General features: G+C 38.1%; 1 protein-coding gene across 1 annotated transcript; it reads left to right on the forward strand.

Annotated features, from left to right (window-relative positions):
• Window positions 1-8: 8 nt before the first annotated feature.
• FAM184B (family with sequence similarity 184, member B) lies at window positions 9-16,984 on the forward strand (the record flags this gene model as incomplete). The annotated part of the gene is made up of 2 exons (XM_009583810.1): window positions 9-293; window positions 16,226-16,984. Coding segments are annotated over exons 1-2 (894 nt in total), but the record flags the coding sequence as incomplete, so codon positions are not given.
• Between the last annotated feature and the right edge of the window lie 5,680 nt (window positions 16,985-22,664).

A 22,664-nucleotide genomic window follows, 5' to 3' on the forward strand; every position in this document is an offset into this window, starting at 1 on the left:
GCGGCGGCGGCTGGAGCCTGCCCTGTTTGGGGCTGAAGTTCCTCCAGCGCTGTGGGGGTTTGAGTGCGCGCAGCGCGTCGGGGGAGGCCAGCAGCGGGGACAGGATCGCACTACCCCGAGCGTACACAGACAGGCTTGATTAAAGTATTTCAAGCCTCATGGCCTCTGGCATAAACAAGATTCATCAGCCCGGGACTTGCAATGGATCTAAAGCCGCTCGCAGCAGCTCGGCAGAGGAATGCAATCAGGAAATGCACATGAAAATGTGCAAGAAGATTGCCCAGCTCACTAAGGTAAGTCTTGCTGTTGCAAGCCTTCCCAGGGAGGCGAGGGTGCTCTCCGGGGGTGGCGGGGCTGGCTCGGAGCTGCCTCCTCTGATGGCCCCTGTCTGAGAGGAGGGAAGGGAAACCGATCCTTTCTTACAAGGCGGTTGATGAAAACATCGGTGTGCGCAAAATTCCTTCCAAACAGTTCCCCGCGGATTCTACAGAACAACCTTAGCCTTTGTGGCTGACGATCGACGTCTCGCACTTAACTGCTTTAATTAGCGTGCAACAATAGCTAGAAGAGCTCGAGCGCTGCGAAGACATAGGGTTTGTCTGTGTGCTGCTGTGTGCCTCTGTGTACCGGAGGGATTGACGGTATCCGCTTTTTTTCCTGAATTACGAAGACGGCAATTTATTTGCGTTTTGTAGGTTCTCGAGTAATATTGTTGCAAAGCTGCAGCCGAACTGCGGTGCTAAAGTACAGCATTACTTCTTGTCTTGTGCTTAGTTGTTCCTGACGTGCATAAGTAGAGATACTTTAAATGACATTCGTGAAAGATAGAAGTTGGAAAAGAGGCAGGACTAAATTACGTAGTATATTGTAGTAAAACTTTTAGTCAATACCGAGCTACACTATAAAATATTTTCAACATTTTCCACACCGTGTTAACAAATAAGAGAAAATCTGTAGGAGGTGGCAGTTATCTTTTAAGCTGTTTTTATGCTGCACCTTTGTCAGTGAGAAGAACCTATTTCCTACCCTTGTTTACTAATCCAGCTTTTACATGTTCTGTAACCTCACTGCAATTGGTAAAGACATTTTAGCAATGAAAAAACAGTGACGATGAAAAAACACTGGCTAAAAATACAGGTCAAACAATAGGAAATCATTAAGGTGTTCAAGTTAGAATGGCTTACTAGTTAACAGTGCCATTATTCTCATCTAATGATGACTGTATGTGATAATGTAGATCGTGTATGAATACATACAAGTGCTACCTATATTTACACGTATATTTGCTATATTATACTTACTGTACTATACCAGTACTTACTTTACCAGGGCTTTGATTGTATGTTTGTATAATAGTATTTGTACACAATCTGATGCTTACTTGTTGCTCATGAATGCACACATTACTCTTCAAGGTACATTTTCATTCTGTAGTAACTGAAAGAAAACTATCCAAATAAACATAATTTTTTAAAAATTGTTTTGAACACAGATCTGTTTGAGCAATGAAGTCTGTAAAAATTCTTAGAGAGAAGCACTTTCTGTTTATTGATAACCTTCCTGATTCCTCAACCACAGTGAAATGTACATGAAAGATGACTGTAAGTTAGATTAAGGTGTCCTGAGTTGTTCCCTTTTTTTCTGTCTGGTACTCACTTGCTACCTTTGATCAGTTTTGCACACTAAGTAAAACTTGTCCGTAAGTACCACTCAAAAAAATTGTAGTATTGCCTTTTCTAATAGAAAAGCAGTAGCTGGGTCTCTTTTAATTGATAGGTTATACTTCACAGTAACAAGAGTTGAGGAATCACCAGCTCCCTCTTTCTGGGTGATCCATTTCTCAATAGCAGACTTAGAGCACATTGATGAAATCTGTGCAAAGAAACACTTGTTCAAAATTTTCAACTCTCACGCTAAACTCATTTTCTGTAGAGATTTCTGTGCCTTCATTTTTATATAAAGTGATTCTTTTAAAAGTCTCTCTAATCTCAACTAAATTTTGAGGGAAAAATATCTCATTCCTTTCTGAAAACTCTTCTATTACTTTATAAAGCTTATCTTTGGGTTGGGGAAGAAACTTCTCCTATTTTAGCAGGAAAAGGGCGAAAAATCACCCCAGTGCAAAGGATCATTCAAGATTTTATTGCAGTGTTTTTTTCAGATGCTTTTGCTAAATTTTTATTGTTAAAATGTGGGTGGGGTGATTTCTTTATTTTTAACAGAATTTCCCCTCTGGATACTTTTCAGTCATCTGAAATAGAGATGATTTATATCTGAAGCTTTAAAAAGTACTTCTGAAAAGCAAATCATTCTGTTTTGGAATATGGCCTTTAAGAATCAACACGTGAGAGGCAAAATCTGAGACCAGATTAGCTGAAAAATGTCTATATGGAAAATTTGTTATAATCATTTTTGACCTGGGACATTTTAGAGCTCCCTGTCAAATCACTTTTTTCTTGGCTATATTACAGTTGGGATAATTATAGTAAAATCCTTCCTAACTTTAAAGTGCCTGTAATGCTTTCCTTTCCCATTTCTAATCTAGTGTGCAATAGTGCTGTCTGTTGTTACACAGCTGCAACTTCCTGTCCCAGTGATGTTAAGATTTTCATTGATGGGGAGATAATGATCTAATTACTCATCCACTCTGCATTGTGCCAGGAGAAATGAATACAAAATGTTTAAATTAGGTCTAGGATACAGAGCTTGACTTACATTCTGTCTCTTTGTTACACAGTAGTGGCCACCTCCTACTCTCAAAGGCAAAGGAGGGGTGTGCAAAGGCATCAACGGCAGAACCAAACTGGGTGAGGTGATTGAGTTTCCATCCTTGCATGAAGTGCTGATTACCTTGTAAGACACGGGTTGGTACAGGGAATCCCCATAGGTAATCAGGACACAGAGATCCTGAAAGCTGCTCCCATTCTACTGCCCTGTTATTTCTGCTTTTGGAGAGGTAGAATATAGCAAGTTTTCATACCTTGAGTCATGCGTTTTTCTGTTCTGCACCTTTTTGGCTGTAGCAGCAAACATACAAACCTTTAGAAATGTTTTGTTTGCTTTGGGCAGCAAGCTGCTGCTTTTTGTAGCCCATTTATCAGTATTTTTAGATGTCTGACTCTTCTCACAAAGATTGACTTTTTCCACTGTTGACATGTAGAGTGTACATTGTTTTTCCACATCGAGCTATCACAATGAGCAAAACCAAGGAGCATATTTGTAAGCTCAGTCAGGCTTCCTGTTCTGCTCTGCCCCCCTCTTTCTGCAAAAGTAAGGTGGTCTTTGCATTTTAAGGCAGAAGTGGCCACAGATCCTTGTTTACCATTAGACATCTGTCTGCCCACATTTGAAGTACACTAATGAAAATATGGCAGGGTTTTATTATTAATTGTAGAGTTTAGGTTTTGCTTTTAAAGCCTCAGCTCACAGTGCTAAATGAATATGGGGGACAACCAGGTTTTATTTGAAAAATATATATCAAAAAAAAAAGGGTATATTAAGAAGTGCAAACTGAAATTTTTTGTTCCCGTGGATACAGGTAAAAAGTTTAAAAGCCCTGGTAAGGTTAGTGAGTTTGGATGAGAGCTGTCTAGGCCTTCTGAATTTTGACCTTAAAATCAGATAACGTTGCAGCTATTTGCAGATGAGCTATGCTTTGATTTATGAACTTACAGAAATTAAAACAGAAACATTCTGCTTGCAAATGGGAATGTCCATCTGTAGTTGAACACATCACACATTTAGTTGGTAGGTACCTTTCTGCAACACTAGTGCATTCAAATTAATAGGGACTTGAAGTTAGTGTATTTTTATGATTGTAGCAGAATGCATGACTTTGTACCAGTAATTAAGTTTAGACTTTTACATCAGAGATTGGACCCTTGGCATGCTTGTTTTTGCTTGCCAGTTCTTTGTATTTCTGATCTGTTTAGCAATAACATGGAGTTTAAAATGCATGGTGGCTTTTATAAGACACTTTGGGTGTGCCTCAAGCTGCAGATTTCTGACATCCATTGGCTATTACAGGATTTTCATGTGCTAATGGGTTCTTAGGACAGTCGTTTTTACTTGAGACAGGATGAGAAATGCAGATGAACTCTTGAAGAGGAGTGGTGAGGAGAGTGGATCAGCTTTCATTGAACAGCCAGTTCGGCCAGGGCTGGCAAGAACTAGAGACACTGCAGATATCCATGTTATTCAGGATTCTTTTCAGACCTCTGCCAGAAGGGCTCAAACCAAACTTGCTGTTCTGGACTGCAGTTCTGGAACCAAGCCTAATACGAATAACTGGGATGGTGACATTACCTCGTGATCAGAGAGCTACCTAAGCCGCAAAATGGTTCCTTCTTAGAGACAAATTCCTGGATACCAATGGAGGAATGTTTTTAATGCGAGTAGTTAGTTACCCTCAAACTCATTTTTCCTAGGGGTTCATCTGACTCTATATGGGGAATTTGGGAGCCTTGTTGTAAGCAGCACATTTTAAATTGCAGTATTTCTGGTCAAGTAGATTGTTAGTCAAAAAATCAAGCAGTCTGGCAAGAATTTTGTTTATGTATGTTGGATATTGTGAGTCTTAACAGAAGCAGAGAGTGCAGATGCAGCGAAAAGTTAATTGCTGGTAAAATACAATTAAGAATCCTTTCTTCCTTCAGGGGAAAGAAATATCAAAGAGGTGCAAGTGTGTTCCTCTTCTAGAAGCAGAAGCATAGGCAGATGTTCCTTAATGACTCTATGTAGAGCAGTTGAAAATATTACACACTCCAGCTGCTTATCACTACCAGTCACCAGGAGGCGACAAGAGCTCCTCAGCTCAAGTCAGCAGGGTAGAAAATACGAACATTATCTAGTAAGTTTCAGTGGAAAATCACCCAGATAAGCAAACCCCACTTTTATTAGTTATATAAGGAAGGATGTCTGACTTTTGCACAGAAGTGTATGAGATACATGCTCATATTTAGTTCTATTAGCTTCACTCTATGGGTGGAAATTTACAGAAGAATTAGCAAGTGGCCTGGTATGTGTGTGAGGGCATAGACTGTTTACACCACTCGAGTGTTTTGCAGCATGGCTGTATATCAGATCTTTTAAACTTCCCTGTTTTATTTGCCATTTAAAAAAATGTCTGATAGGTTTAGGAATGAAATATGATCAAATTCTAATGGCTTACTCTGGAAGCACCTATCAGCTGAGCAACGGTAACAGAGCACTCCTGTTGTCTACTCATGTTTCTAGTTGAAATACGTTGCCTTTTTCACATAGTTTAAGCTAAGTTTATTGACCTTATTTACTATGATATGTTAACAGTACTCAGTAACCAATGCTTACAGTGGCTCAGCTGATGTGCAGTTAGTTGTTACACTACCAGAGCTCTCCTGTGTGCTGGAGGCTTTTTGATCTCAGTTCTCTAGAGAGGTGTTCAGTATTCTACAGAAATGAAGCAAAATGGAACAGCATAAAAACTAGGATCATGCTTTTGGAGCAACAATATTTTTCCTTTTGGCGAGGAATATAAAAACTGGTTTCCATGTAGGCAAAAAGAAAGAATCTTTTTACGAAGCTGCTTACATTATGTACTAACAAGACTAACAGAGTCAGCTATCAATATCCCCATGTACTTTACTTGATGATTTATTTGTTTCCATGATTTTTATGTACAATTTTTTATCAAGATTTCAAAGCTAGCATTATTTTTGCCTACCAGCTGACAAAAATGTGCAGACTGAGATTTCTTAACTCGTCATCACTACGTTTTCCTTACAGAACTAAAAGGGAACTCCTGGATCATAAAATCTATGTGCAGTGTCCTATAATTGTGTCCCAGAGAGTTGTGGTGAACGGAGTTCAATCCAGTTGGCGGCCGGTCACGAGCAGTGTTCCCTAGGGCTCAGTTTTGGGGCCGGTCCTGTTCAATATCTTTATCAACGATCTGGACGAGGGGATCAAGTGCTCCCTCAGTAAGTTTGCAGACGACACCAAGTTGGGCAGGAGTGTCGATCTGCTCGAGGGTAGGAGGGCTCTGCAGAGGGACCTGGACAGGCTGGATCGTTTTCTTTAACCAGTATGTAGATGCCAATATTTTACAGCTGAGAAAATTATACTCCAGCTAGAAGTCAATGCAAACTCAGCTTAAGACATTCTCACTTAAATATTCTAAAGCTATGTATTTAGGCTTTTGAGCACTTCAGCATTGTGTATGGTATATGAAATATTTTTCCATAAAGTATCCTGTTATTTTTTCCCTGAAGTCACGTCTTCATTAGCTAAAAGTGTGTTCATGTTTTATTAAAACAGCTGTTACACTGGGATAGAAATACCTCTGTTGCCACCTCTGCAGTCAGATCTTAAATACATTAGTTGTCTCACTGTAACAATTCACTTGTTTTTCCTGCTTATACACAACCAGACTGTCTCTATGTGGTGCTGAAGACCACTTAACTTGTGCTTTTAGTAGGAACAGATAGGCATGCAAGTTTTTCTTGCTTGTGATTAAAGCCATCAGGAAGTGTGTGAATGTACTTAGTCCAGTACCAAGACTGCATTAATTTATCCTGCCTCCCAGTGGGGCCTGGTAGCTCAGGCTTGGCTGTGCTGGTTCAGACTTGGCATTTTACTTAATGTATATTCACTTGTCTTCCAAAGGGCTTGGAGGCAGCAGAACACACATAACCCTATTGCTGAGGAAGTACTGCCTTTTTTTCATAAGGAAACTACAAACTGATTGTTTTCAAGTAGGGATTTTTTTCTTAAGCTAATGAAATCAGTGAAATTCATCTGAAGTAAGATTGTACCTTTTTAATGTAGTTGTCATTCAGAACTTTGTATGACTTGGCCTTTAGGCACTTAAACACAGTTTTAACTTAAAACGGGTTATTACCAGAGAAGTCTTCTGTTTTAATTGTCTTTTGAAGCTACAGCATTTGGTTGTGACTATGCACTGACATTTAGAGGGTTATATAAGAGCTACCTTTAGATGTAAATATGAGATTGAATATTTTGCTTTTTTCATTCAGGAGGAACTACTAGAATTTGGTAACAGGGCTGTTAAGAGCTATAGCTGGTACTTTTAAATGTTTTTACAATGTTTAAATGTTTTTACTAAGATGCTGATATACCTTAGTATTTCATAAAAATAATAAATTGTCTCAAAACTACAGGATATTGCAATGCAACTACAGTGCATTGCCGCTACACTCTTGGCAATGCACCTTACAGTCCTTATCCCCTGATTTTTGAGATGAGGAATGTGTAGCGGAGAACAATACAGCTCCCTGCCCACTTGTGCACCCAGATGTGTGAATGCAGTCAGCATGTGGCCAGGGAGTATAGTCAAGTCGGAGTAGTGACAAGTGCCTCTTAGTCATCCAGTGCAGTCATTGTTCATGATATAAACACGATGCTGTCAGAGACTTGTGGGGCTTAAAGCTTTAAATTTTAATGCTTAAAAACTAAAAATTAAAGCATAATTAAAAAATAGTGAAAGCATTAGTATTTGGACTAGGCTGTATCATAAAATCATAGAATGGTTTGGAAGGGACCTTTAAAGTTCATCTAGTCCCCTCTGCAATGAGCAGGGACATCTTCAACTAGATCAGGTTGCTCAGTTTATTCAGACCAATTTAAATGTTCCGGACTGTTTCCACTTTTTCTGATGATAAATGGTGGTTAAATTTTCTCGGTTTTGTGATCATCAATGCAATCTCAGGAGGTGTCCAGCATATGCTTAATAAGAATGTCTTCCTGAAATGGGAATGTGAGTAGTGGCTGTATAGCTCCATTGGGTAAAAATTACATGGGTAAATGAGTAATAGTGTAGTATTATGGTGTTTATTATTATGTAGCCCTTTAACTACGTAATAATATATTGATTCTGGCTTCTACAATACTACTTTGAAAGGGAGGAGAGAAACTGTAAGAAAAATGTCTTTTAAAAAACACTGTATGCTGAGGTCCCTCTGAGCCAGTAGCTTGTCTCTGATGGTGCCCAGAGAGTTACAGGAATATGGCATGCCTCTAGTGCACTTGTGTAAAGTATTCTTCCTGCCTCCAGTGATTTGTGCGAGTTTTCCAGAGACTGCCAATGTATCTTAGTACTTAACAGCCCTGACAGGATTTTTCTTCAATAAATTTGTCCAATCACTTCTTGAATCCATGTGAACTTTTATTGTTACAGACTCCTGTGACAGGACTTCTGTACTTAGTTGAATGTAACATGATATACTGTCTTCTGTTTATTTCAACCTGCCACCTCCTAGCTGTTTTGTAGTTCATATATTGAAAAAGGTGATGAGTGATCATTTGGTATTTACCTTCTCCATTATACTTTTGACTGTAGGGATGGCATGGGTGAGGTTCAGTTTGAGATTAGGATACTTTAATTTAGTGTTCTTCCTGTGTACTGTATGTCCGAGCTGCCAATGTAATCGGTAGAGCCTAGAGAGTAATTTAGTAGACCAACCATTAAGGACTGAACTCAGTTTCATGAACTATTTAAAACTAATGTCATTTGAGATTTGAGCATAATCTGTCTAGTTCCAGAAAGGCATAGTTATCCTGCAAAACCTGTAGCGTATTTGCCAACTCCTGTGTGGATGTTTCAGGTGCCTATGGCATCTTAAATGGCACCAGATCTCTGAGGTTAGGCAAGTGAGTTGGGACCTCAGTGTCTACCTCAGTGAGCTGAATTGATCTCAGGTCGCTGTCAGCTTTACTGACTGGATCTCTGTTGATGGACTGTAATGGAAGTTTACACAAATGGCACACCAGTGAACACCTAAATCCCAGTATTTTAATCTCTAACAAAGTTATCTCATGTTCCCTTCTTAGCTGTGTCTCTTTCAGAGTTGGAGAGTCATGTTTTATTGTGTTATTTCTTGCATGGAAGCTTTTATCATGATTGATTATTCTTGTTGCTTTTTAGTATACCTTTTTTCAGTTCAATTAGACTCTGCTTAAGGGGACGGGGAACCATAACTGCATGCTGTATACAAGATGTGGGTGAATCACAGACTGATGGTTGTGATACAGAGAGGTTTTTTCATTTGTTCTGCATTTGCTGCTTAGAAGTCCCATTATCTAGCTGTCTAACTGCTGTCTTCGTTGTGTATTTTATAGCTCCAAGATTTCTTTCCTGAGCAATTTCAGATTCTGTCAGTATGTATGGAAAATTTAGATTTGCTCCTTTAAAGTACATTATATCACATTTATCTACACTGAACTTTATCTTTTTACTGCTGTGTTTGTGAGGTTCTTCTGCAACTCCTGTAGTCAACTATCACTTTTGATATTAATTTATTTTTCAAAATTTTAATGGATGTATTCAGTAGGATAGCTGCTAGTACAGCACTCTAGAGACTCTATTCATGATCTCTATTCTGAAAACTGACTATTCTCTCTGAGTAGAGAATATATGTAGTCATAACAAAATAAGAGCATGAACTGCATATTATTAGGATGAGAAAACTGCAAGGCAACTGAAATCTCCACAGCCCCTAGAATACTGTGCTTTTCTTTTTTAAAAGCGTATACATAATAAACTGGGAAGAAAAAAGTGACAACCCTTTTGTTAACATAGTAGCAGCAGAGGGTCTGTGAAACTTTCACATGTATTCCCACTCTTGAATTTGCTTACAGCAGCAAAGAACTTAAAATTTGATGCCTGCAGTAGTAGAAACTGGTATTATTAATTCATGGATACCTGAGGGTTTTGATGGTTTCTTTTCTTAATTAGCAAAGTATATAGAACATATAAAGAAATCCTTTTAAATTTTAAAAATTCCTCTATCAGAATTTCACCTGCAAACTACAGGAGAGTAAGAATTTGATCCAATCTGTATAATGCTTTAGTCTGGATTAGGACGAAACAGGCCTCATTTTATCTGTGCTTATCACAGATCTACATCAAAGGCAAAACCTGCAATAAACATTGTGTTTTAAATAAATTATAATATTTGTCTCCACAAAAAGATGTATTTGGTTGGGAAAATCTGTTTCACCCTGGGCTGTAATTAAAACAATGATTCTACAGTTTATATTTGCAAGATTTCCAAATTCTACTGTATTTAAAGTAAGGAAATACTTTGAAAAACAGGAAAACAGGAATCAAGTGAGAACTTGCTTGATTAATTTGTTTGTTTACTGCATTTATTGTAAAATCGGACAATGTTGCTTTATCATAATCTGTAACAAGTTTTTAAAAGGTATTTTGGAAGGATAAAGTTTCAGATAAATAATCTAGAATCATCAAAAAAAAAAAAATCCTTTGAAAGCACTGAACATATGTCTGCAATTTTAGACTCCTTAAAGATCTTTAAAAATCTGGGATGTAATGAAACATTTTCACAAAACTGTGTGTTAATTTGGCAAATGAATTTTGTCAACACTGTATTTAGATCTGGTTAATGAGATGCATTAGCTTATATTTTTGAAGCATAATAAAGATCAAACGTCTGGGATATAAACCATCAAGCTCTCCTGTAAGTTTTACATATGTAACAAAACCCAGACAGCTAAATTATCAGTGAATTACATGGAAGTAAGGCCTTTTTATTCCTTGTATTGGCACAGAATTGTTGACTTCACTTCTGTACTAAAAATTCACCTGGACTACAATGACCTTAAAATGGTCAGGCAGAGAGCATAGATATAAATGTGGCTTATGTCGAACAAATCTTCTATTTCTTGCATGTTATCTATCTGAAACAGCTTCATAAGATGGATTTGAACTCAACCAAGGCTGTAAAAGCCAAAGATTTATGGAGATATTTGAGATCTTAAGGAGTTATGCAAGAATTTCACCAAGACAGAGATTACAAAAGGTCAACAGAAAGGACTCTGAAATCAAACAATTTCTGCTTGTCTACATATGTGTGTGTTGATTCACTTTGACAATGAATAAGCATAATCTTTTAAAGTGTTTTCATCTAGTTCTGTGTTTTTAATAGACACAAATTTTACATAATTTAACTTTTACTAAAAAATAATGTGATCCTCTCTGACAGCATTTGAATACAGCTTAACCTGATAAATACGCTCAGGATGAATTTGATTCACCTCAGGGAGAACAAAGAAATATAAATATATTTCATGTAAATGTCATGCTGACTGGTTTTATTTATTCTAGCTTTTAATTACATACAAAATCTACAAAAAATAATAGTGCTTTTGATATTTAAGTTTTGCAAAATTACTTCAAAGTCATGTAGAAAAGGGTTTTGACAGATAAGATATAACATGAATCAGGAACTATAAACAAAAGGTTTATAACATCATATTGTAGGGAGGCAGATGCTACAAAGATCTGGGTTAGAGTTTGCAGTATTTTGCATATTAATTAATGATCTGGAAGTAAAAATAAACAATGTATTAAAATGAACAGATTATACTAATGCAAAGGGAATCATAAACACCTAAACAAGATGGAAAGAAAAAAGGAATATAGATGGAAAACAAAATAAACTGCATTCAGTTTGGAAAAAAGCTTGTTTTTCCAAGATCCTGCATGAAAGCAGATGTGCATGGTATCTGTATGCCCAATATCTGTTTTGGTTTGTAAAGTGTTGGTAAAAGAACATGAAGTGGGTATACAGAATTGAAGACAATATGAACTGAGACATTAGTGCAGAAAACAGAGAAACAGAGGAAAATGAATCCGTTTCAGCTTCTGAGAATTAAAACTTGTCTCTTCCCTCTGTATGGGACTCTGTCTCAGCTCTATAGAAGAAGGAAAAGCTGGGAAGTTGGGTATGCAGAAGAAACAATAACAAAACAACCAGTCAAAGACCTGAAGCAATTCACTTCACTTCTATTACCTGATCTAGACGCCTGTACTGGAAAGGAAAACATTGTCCTTTGGAGGCACCTGTCTTTCTCCATTGACTAACCTCGATTAGACGTGTAATGATGAAATGGATGATGTTAGGTGAAATGAATCCCATCTCTTGTATGCAGGAAACATCCTTCTGAGAATGAAATGTGCAGGGTTTTTCTCATCGTTTCCTTGCAGTAATTACTAGCGACCTCCTCTGACCTCCTGTGGTAGCTGTGTTTCAGAACAACCAGTTTCTCTCAAAATTTCCATGTCAGAACTGGAGGAATCTTTAATATTTCCATGACTGTCTAGGAAGACCTATTTCTTGAGGTGCTGAGGATGCACTGCTTACAACCAGAGTCATGGCAGGTGTATTTGTGACTAGTGTAAAGAGAAGGGATTAAAGTTGAATAGATTTTACAGAACAGTTCCAGAAGAAATTTAACTAATAAACTGCATGTGAGTTTCCCAGCAGAGGAGTCTCTGTCTAGAATTAACTTTTGTGATCCTGAAATTTACTGAAATTGTTGGGATGCGGTATTGGTGCCTTTTTTAGCACCTGCTCTGCTTGTGGAAACATTCTTGCAATATAGTTTTACTTTCCTAATTCTTAAGTTGCCTGGCAATTATTCTGCTTAGCTTATTAAAACTGTAAAATACAAATGAGGGACAGCTGAATGTCTCTTTAGTAAAATTTAGGCCAGGGCTAATTTTTGTTCTATCGCACTTGAGAGATCAAGTGCAATACATAGGCCACTAAACTAAGGTTTTCTATGTTCAGTATTGCACTGCACTAGGCAGAAAAATAAAAAAGTGAAAAATGGGAATGAATAAATGTGCATGTGGGATTTCCTTGTATAAAATTTAAACTAAAAGGGGGAAAAAAACCGAAGGAAGAGACAGAAAGAGGCAAAAACATGCCAAAAGAGATTAGAAACCTGTAGACATTTTATGCTTATAGTTTCTTGATACATTTTTAGTGTATCAATGTATTTTTGGACTGACTGTAATACATGGTACATGTAGGAAAAAGGGCAATATGCTCAAATTTTAAGAATGTAAGATCAATTTTCCCTCTTCCAGTGTGGATCTCTAGATACGAAAAACCACAAATACTATGGATACTGTGGGACATTCAGGAGGGTGAGACATTGCACAGTGAGCTTCTGCCCAAGGAGACATCAGATCATCTAAACACAGCAGATTTCATACAGAGCCATTGGCTACCTTGTGCTCCACCCCCCTCCCACCCCTCCAGGATCTGAAAGGCTTTATTAATATGGTTGGAGCAAGGGATGAAAGGATTTAGATTGACCCTGCGCTAAAAGAGAATATCCTGAAGCAAAATCCTTTTTTAGTACAGCAATTAGGATTCGTTCCGGTGCAGGACACAAGCGATGCAGCTCTTCTCAAGCCTGAGGAGCTGTGGAAAACAGCTTGGGTGTGTTTTTACCAACCTGTCATATAACTCTCAGTTGCTGTAAAATCAGTACAATGTTTCCAATACATTCAGTTTTGGAGAACTGAAGGAGGCAGTAGCCATTGGTATTATGCTAGTAACTCAGAGAATAACGTAGTGCGCTTTTCATTTAAAAGCAATTGTGTCTGTATTGTCAAACTGATCAATTTTAGAGCTGCTTTTAAAAAGCTGTTTATCAACACAACTGTTAAGAGGTTTATACCACATTAGCCAGCAGTATGTACACTCGCAAAGTACAGATGCTGAAATAATTTTTCAGTATTTTTCGTTCCAGCTTATAAAGTCCCAGATTCATGTCACATAACTCCAGTCTCTTAAATGAGGTATCTAGAATACGAATATAGTAGCTATATTCGGTAGGGAGTGAAAGGCATGTGTGAGGGTCTTAAATTTTGTAAAGTACAGAGCAGCAGCCCTCTAAAAATTAAATCTCTTAGGAAGGTTAAGATACTGAGGAATCAGTTTCAGCACTCAAGCTTGAAGATTAAATTTAAGGGCATGCATTTTCAGGTCAAAATTCTTCATTGTGGTTCTAGCCACTATTGAACAGAAGTGTCGGAATAATAGATAGAGCAGGGAGGCCAGTTTCTTCCATTCTTTTAGATAACTCACTCAAGATGTTGGTGATGGTCTAATGCTCAGTGGAATTTGGGAAATCTGTATGATGAAGTCAGACTTTATAGGAACCCAAATTCTACCATCAGCCTGAAAACAACATAATATGAGACACACAGTGCTGATTTACTAAATAAATTGATCATTAAGAGTGGAAGTCTTGGAGTCACAAAAGCCGGATGTTCATCTCTGTTTTGCTGGTGGAATGAAACACAGAAATGTGATCATCAACATCTGACATAGTTAATTGAAGAGTTGCCCAAACTAATTACTGGTCATTCTAAACCCATGGGCAAAATTAATCTTCTCCTTGTAGTTTTTATGTCTGTCTCCTGAACAGTTAAGAAAGGTTCATAGAATGATTTTAGTTAGTGGGGAGAAGGAGTCTGCTCGGTATCCTGCAACTATTTCTGTTTCAAAGGAAAAATGGTTAAAAATAACAGAGAAGAATTAACAGCATGTTAATGCTAAGGCCCACAGATATACATATCTAAATGTAGACAATGACTTCTTGTCTGCTTGTCTTCTGGAATATGATGATGTTACTCTCTTTTGTCACATATTTGTCCAGAAATGTATCCAGACCATGTTTTGCATTTGTGACTTTTTAAGATTTCTGTACTTAATTCATTACTGCCAGAGAGGAAGTTGACTACATGCAAGATGTATTTGTGTGTTTGCTTTCGTTTATGGATGACTGAAATTCAATATGTTATTCATATACAGATAGCACAAAAAATGGTTGGACATAGCTAAGCAAATTCAATAATTCTGGAGACATCCTCAGGGCTTATACAACACAGACTACAGAATTGTGACACTCACTGTGGTGAAGACACCTATTGGTCTCTCAATTGAGGCTTTCCCTGAGGAAATACTGAAGATGACAGGGCCAACATTCTATTATAATTAAAGAATTAGTTGTGACCTTGCTTCTGTATTTATTTATGTACTTAAGACTATTATTTTCTCAAACATTGTCTAGGAATCTTTTGATTAACCTCTATGGGCTAGGGCCAGACTGAAAGTATCTGTCATAACTTGTATACAAATTCCAAACCTAGTTTCGTAGAGCAATAAGTTCTCTCTAAAAAAACCCCCAACCAACCAAACAAGTGGAAAACCTCCACACATATGTTAATACATAATGTGTTGTTCCCCTTGAGTTAGATAACTATGCCCAGTAGAAACTGAATTAGGCCCCATGTGTCCTAATGCGGGCCTGAAAAGACAAGCATGTGTCAGTTAACAAGCAGGCAGTTACTATGTTTTGCAATTATATATAACTGTCTTGTAAGCTTAACATGCACATTTACCAGTTTTGACTGTGAACTCTTCACTTCTACTGTGGGCTTCTAATAGCATTTTCTTTTCAAAACAATAGTAGCGTGCATGTACAACAACTTCTGTGAGAGGTCTTTGGTGTATATCATGGGTAACAGACGAAGCCTGCTTGGGGTAATAATTTGTCTTACAGTTATGAGATTTATTATTCTGCATTTTGTAGAAGAAAATAAACCATCAAAAGGTTTAAATCAATTGTTTGAAAAAATTGCTTCTTGTCATCAGAGGCTCGCTCTAATCTGCTAAAACTTGATTTCTGAGATTTATAGCTATGACTGAAGTAAGGGAAAAAAACCAACTGCCTGAATGCTTCTCAGAATCCAGCCAAAAGCTGCTTGCAGTCAAGTAATGCCTGTCTTGAAATGCTGACCAAGCTAACTTGCCAGGCATACGGCTTCCAGGAGTGCATCTTCAGTGGTGTCTTAGTTTGAGTCAGGAGTGCAAAATTTAATCCTCCTTACAAACTTTCCTTTCATTTACATCACAGTGAGTTTGGTCCACATGAACTGGATGTCAGGACTTCAGGTTTCACTCTACAGATCTGCTACTACTGGTCTCCAGCACTTGCTAATGCTAAAGGCAACGTGGCAGCTAGTCCTCCTGCACTGAAGGCTAGGTGAACTGGACTACAAATACAGAATCAGTTAGCTAGAGAAGGGGCCCTATTTCGTTCCTTGTATCAGAGATCAAACTAGGGGCATGAAGTGACAACTTGCCAAGAATAAGAAATTTCTGACAAAAAGTAAAAAAAAAAATTGTGTCTCACAGTATTCTCTTCCTTCCCTATAAAAGGTTTTGCAGTTTATAATCGTCCCTTCTGTTCCTAGTGAAATAAAAAAACCACTACAAAGAAACAACAAAAAAAGATTAAACTGTAGCAGTAATTCTCTTTCAGCATTTCACACCTTGATAAATTTAGTAACTGAATTAATGACTACCATTTACTTTAATTTCCTGTTATTTTTGTTGTTCTATAGGTGATATATACCCTGAACACTAAGAATGATGAACATGAGGCTAGTATACAGACTTTGAGAGAGGCTCATGAAGAAGAAATTCAGCACATTCTTGCTGAGACAAGGGAGACGATTCTCCAGTGTAAAAGCAAAGTTGAAGAAGAACAATTGCTGAGAAAACGTATTCAGGCCCTTGAAATTGCAGTAGAACAACACAAGAGACTAAAGGAAGAAGCCTTGGCAGAGTTAACATTGTGCAAGAAGCAGGTGGAAGAGAGGGAGCCGAGAACAGAAGCGAAACAAGCACAGACAGTCCTTTCTACAGACACGGTAGATACCAATGCAGACTTTGAAAACAAGCTGCTACATTTAAATCAGGAGTCTGATGGGCTGCTAAATGAGTGCAAAGCATCTAGAAGAGCAAATTTAGATAAAAAAGTAATTTTAGATGAAAAATACAGCGTGGAAGGACAAGCTCTAATAAATGAGATGGAAAACCTGAAGAGTGAGAACCAGAGTGCAACTGAAGAATGTACTCAGAAAACAAGCAAACTGCAAGCCTCTCATGTGAGAGAAAAAGAGGACTTGAAAAATGCTATGCAGCAATCTGAAACAAAGAAGAATTGTCAGCAAAGAGAAATAGAGCAAAGGAAGAGCTCAGAGGCTGAGGAAGGTTTTTTGCTGCAGCAGGTAAAGAAGCTGGAGGCAGACCTAGAGGAGAAAAGCCAGAAGATAAATGAGAGGAAGAAGCATTCCCAGAAGCTGAAGGAGAGAATACAGGTAGAGTATGAGACTGTGATCCCTATCTCTGCCTATAAAAGTGCAAATTATCAATTCTTCAAAATTCAGGGGAGGAGGGGTCTTTTAAAAATCATATTGAGTCAAATGCTTTGTAAGCATTAAAGCAATTTTAGAGGCTTAGAAGAGAAATAGGAGGGGTATAGTGCTGAGAGTTTTAAAGAAAGAGTGAAGATCGGTAACTCATGAGAATTCTTTGAACACTAGACTTTGTATTCCCTGTGGGAGGAGTGAGGTAAAATTTGTCTGTTGACTGAACAGAGCTTTACCTTTCCTGCCCAGAAATGCGAAGAGAACAGCAAGCAGGCACTAATGCTAGCAATGACTATTTACAGAGTACATTCTCCTTTTCCCTTGTGGTTGCCAACGGCTCAGTGCATGGATATGAACCGGGTTAGATAAGAGACCTGAGCTGGCGGGTTAGGAATCAAGTGCTTTGTATTGTATGACTCTTGCAACAGTGGCTTGTATCAAGTGACATTTAATGAAGTGTCCTTTACACCTGTGAAGTTTTATGTGCTGAGCATGAGACTTTCACCATTAGTTCTCCCCTCATGCTTTGCCTGTCTACCCTAGCTGCTGTATATCTCACACATTTGCAGCACAGCTCTGCAGCCACTTTCTGCTTAATTGCATCATGTGTCAGATGCAGTTTCAGAGGTTGGCACATCATGGGCAATCTGCCAACCAGCTGCATTTGGTACATAAGGTCAGGATGTGGGAGAGACACTGATGAACTGTGCTGATGGCAAAGCACCCAGCCACGCTCTGTGCTCAACAGTTCCACTTCCTTCTAATACTATTGGTCCTTCCTATCACATAAACTCACCTCCCAGACCTGTCCCCAGCCCTATGACAGCAACCTTGCATATTAGATAAGAAAACACCTTGAAGGTCTAGACTTGGAAACTGTATTGAATACGCCTTCCCCAGCATTATTCAGACTCCATTCTCTCAGTGTGTAGATCTGTAGCAGAACAACCTCTATCTTCTGCAGAAAAGCAGAGAGGATACAGTGGCAGAGATGCAGATAAGCCATTTTAAAAAAATTTTTAAATTGAGTCAGGGAAATCCCTAATATGGGTTTCAAAAGGAAGAGTGTCCTGGCTCTGTAGAAGTTTGAAGCAATATAGGGGAGGAGGGAAAGTAAGATCCTGATTTCTTGTGGGTACTTGAAGTAAAATTCAGGAGAAGTGAAGAATGAAGACATGAAAATTTATGCACATGGTTTACTGTTCTGATTTATTGTGTAAGAAATGCAGTCTTTTGGGAATCAGTAACGTAAAACATGATAGGAACTGGAAATAAGGTGGTGTCGTTAGCAATTTAATTTCTAAATTCAGTATCAGCCTGATAAAACTGAAATATTTTCTGAGGGACATATGCTCAACTTGCACATTTCAGATCCTCCAAGTCTATAGAATGTGGCTGATTTATGTACCACTGGAGCATATTGCCTTGAATCTTTAAAGAGATAGCCTCAGACTAGGATAAATCTGGAAGAAGGAAAACAGTTAGACACAATGTTATTTTCTGTTTCGTTCCAGTTTCCAAATAAAAAAGTAGAAGTCTCTCCTTTCTAAATTGGCTATTTCTGATGCCACCATTAAATACTACATTTTGTTTTCAGAATCCTGTGGGCAATGACAGACTGGGAAACAGAAGCATTTCTTTAATCAGTAATACCTCTGATCATTAATAAATACTAGCAAGAAAAGCTATTAAAAGGCTTGAAAGCTAAAAGGACTGATGTTTAAGCAAGATGAATTTTCTGTTTTCTCCTTAGTGTATGCCAAGAGGTTTGAGACCTTTAGATGAAAGGCATCACATTAGTGCACGTTTATTATTATTACTGTGGAAGAGAGAATACAAAGGATGAAAAGTCATTAAGTCTGATCTGTTCAGTCTCATTTTGGAAGAATTTTGGCATATACTAGAGGTAAAAGGAACAAGCTCACCTTTAAGTTTTCAACTACAGAGAGTGTTAAATACAAGTTAGTTTTAACCCATGAGATTTTACTTAACATTCATATAGGAACAAATGGCAATTTTGTCTGAGGGAATATTGCAGTATTATGTTAGACATCTGGAAACTGAGACTAGAACTTCCAGATTTAGAACATTAAATATGGTTGTCGTGGTTTAACCTCAGCTGGCACCTAAGCCCCACACAGCCACTCGCTCACTCTTCCCGGGTGGGATGGGGGAGAGAATAGGAAGAGTAAAAGTGAGAAAACCCCTGTGTTGAGATAAAGACAGTTTAATAGGTAAAGCAAAAGCCGCACACGCAAGCAAAGCAAAACAAGGAATTCATTCGCTACTTCCCATCAGCCGGCAGGGGTTCAGCCATCTCCAGGAAAGCAGGGCTCCATCACACGTAACGGCTACTTGGGAAGATAAACGCCATCACTCCGAACTTCTCCCCCTTCCTTCTTCTTCCCCCAGCTTTATATGCTGAGCATGATGTCATATGATATGGAATACACCATTGGTCAGGTCAGCTGTCCCAGCTGTGTCCCCTCCCAACTTCTTGTGCACCCCCAGCCTACTCGCTGGTGGGGTGGGGTGAGAAGCAGAAAAGGCCTTGACTCTGTGTCAGCACTGCTCAGCAGTAACGAAAACATCCCTGTGTTACCAACACTGTTTCCAGCACAAATCCAAAACATAGCCCCATACTTGCTACTATGAAGAAAATTAACTCTGTTGCAGCCAAAACCAAATTTTTGGTTCAAATTTTTGCCTTTAGTTATGGACAGATAATTCCCAGCAAAGTCTGTAGGAGCTGATTTTTCTGTTTTTAGGCATCTGTATTAAGGATTATGTTACAAACTATTGTACTTCAGCAACTGGAAAAAGCCCCAAACTATTATTCATTAACTTTTAGCACAAGGTGTCATGAAATTAATGGAAGTATATCCCTGTTCACACATAATCTCAGACATCTTTTAGATGGTAATTCTTGATGAGTGTTCACTTTACAATGATGCGTACATCTGAGGGAATGGCTCCACATTACAAATATTCTGGCAGCAGAGACAGTTTAAGGGTACGGAACAGCAAAAAGCGCATTTAAACCAGCTGTGTAGGTGAAAGATTTATATCATGGAACTGTGCCAAGAGAGAAAAGAGACCATTTATTTCAGATGACAAAAAAAGAACATGGGTAATAAATGTAGAAGTAATGTCATGCATATTTTAGGATTTGGAAGTGTAGCTTAAGGGATCACAAGAAATTCTGGGATCAAAAGGTATAGTGAAAAAAGTGGAGGAAGATCTAAGTGTAGTCAAAGAGAGAAATACTCTTCAAGAGAAGGAAATCCTGCAAAAAGCAGGTAGGATGCTCATTAATGTCATTCTGAAGCATTTCTCTTGTTAATAGTCACTCACATTGGAAATTCCACAAGTTAGTTATCCCATTTGAAATGTAAATTTTGATACCACAGAAGATCTAGAAACTATGTTGAATTCCCAAAGCAAAGCTTTTAATAAAGTAGATGAACTGAAACATCAAATAACACAGCTGCAGCAAATGACTGCTAGCAAACAGAGCCAGAACAAGAGCGGCTCTGAAGATGTGCAAGAGCTTAAACAGGTGGTTTGCTCTCAAATATTCAAAGGCATGGCGTACCAAAAGTACTGAAATCAATGTCATTTTTGTTTTAAGATTAATGGCTTTTGGGTTATTCTACAGCAGTCAATTCTGTAAGATTCCCAGATCTCTGACCTCATCTAGTGGAACACTGACTCGTGTTCATAACCTGAAGTACATGAGTTGCTGCAGTGACAGCAAAGAAACTACTGACGTCCTTGAGCTAAGCCAGGGCATAGTGTTCAACTTCTTCTGTAACCAAAACCTTAATGAGAACAAGGTCCAAAGCAGACCAGTTGAGGTCAAGTTGGAATACTGATTTTTTTTTTTAAATATAGAAAACAGTTCTTCTGAAAAGCTATGCATAAATAATACCAGGAATAAACTCAGTACAATGAGAAATGTATGTATCCTGAGAGTTCCCTCTGTACAATGTCTCCCCTTAAACAATTGTCCAGCCCCGAATCTTTTCTATATTTTTTAGTTCTGCTAGAATATTGTTATGCTAGTATTCTGAAAATTAGACCTGGCATCAGAGACATAACAAAAACCAAATTGTCCTTTGCGCTTTTTCACAGAACTAAGGTTGTCCTTGAGGAAGCCTGCATGGTTGGAAGTGAGTCACACACCCAAATTCAAACCAGAACAGCAAAAAACCCCCATCCCTAGACTACAGAATAGGCATACAGCCCTGAATCACTACGGTTCTACATTGTTAACTAACATAAAGCCAGTATTTTTCAATGGAGTTGAATATCCACCTAAATAGCATATTGCCTACAAAATAGACTACTGTGACCCCAGAATTCTACTCTGGTTTTGTCATATAATATAGCTAGTGTATTTTACAGGCTATCGAAACTGTAGCCATTTAAAAAGAGGGTATGAATAAAAGACACAGAGAACTTGCTTTGTAAAGGCAAGCATCAGTCCCATAAGGAAAAGATTTGTCTGAAGGGATAGCTGTTAAAAGGGCTGGAAGATCTTGTAATGAAGCATACAAGGGAAATCAAGCCAGTCCAAAACTTCATGGAAGCTGAAAGAAAAAAATGCAGAAGGAATGTTCTTCTATTTATAGATGCTCTAATTCATCTGGTTTTAATCTTATTGGTCACAGTGACATCATTTGAATTATCCTCACTGGAGGCACTTTGAATTAGCATAAAATGAAAGGATTTTCTCACTATGGTCTTACTGAAAAAAAAAAGGAAAAAAAAAGTCAAGCTGATGTATTTCTGTGAAAAGCTCCACAGGCAGGAAGGTGAATTTATCCTTAATATGATAAACTGCCTTCTTAGCAACACTTACCCTTGCATGCTTTGCATGTGACAGTTGGAGTGATTAATATAAGGTCCCTCCTAAAGAAAAATGTATTGTAGGTGTATTCCAATTTCTGACTTCAATTGCCATGGATTGTTGCTGTGAAATACTCAGGTACATTGATTTAATCAAAATTTTGCATTGTTTAGGCAGAGGATCTAGTTCTGCAAAGTGTTAGTAAATGGATTCAGAGTAACCAATGAAATGACGACTAGTTACAAACAAATACATGCATATATATGTCCTTATTTAACTTCAGTCAGAAAGAATGCTCATCTTCTTGTGGATCCAGACAGGTTACCTGAGCAATACCTTTTCTCAATGTGTTTTAAGTGGCTGAGCTGTAATTTTTGTTGTTGGTATGCATTAGCAGTGATTGGCTTAAGAGATTCTTCAAAGAATTTCACTTTCATGAGAACTGCTGTCTGTGGCTGAATCCTTTGGCTTCAGGAAATTTGCAATTTGTAACGTTTCTGTGCAGTAGGAACCTAAATGTGAGCTGAAATCAATTCAAACGGAGAAAAAGACATGTTTAATTTTAAGCACATGCTTTAATGCTTGGTGAAGCTTACAACTCAGTGCATGCCCAAGTGGTTTGCAAATTTGGGCGTAAGTTAAGGAGGAATTTAGTTTCTGTCTCCTAATGCACTTGTGTGTTTGTCAGACATCTTCTAGACAGAAAAAAACTTGATTAGAGCAGTTTGTAGAATTGGACAATCAGACTACTGAGCTGGAAGACGGGGGCGGCGAGCA

Source organism: Fulmarus glacialis, unplaced genomic scaffold (genome assembly GCF_000690835.1).
Source record: "Fulmarus glacialis isolate BGI_N327 unplaced genomic scaffold, ASM69083v1 scaffold24728, whole genome shotgun sequence".
NCBI classification, from domain to species: domain Eukaryota; kingdom Metazoa; phylum Chordata; class Aves; order Procellariiformes; family Procellariidae; genus Fulmarus; species Fulmarus glacialis.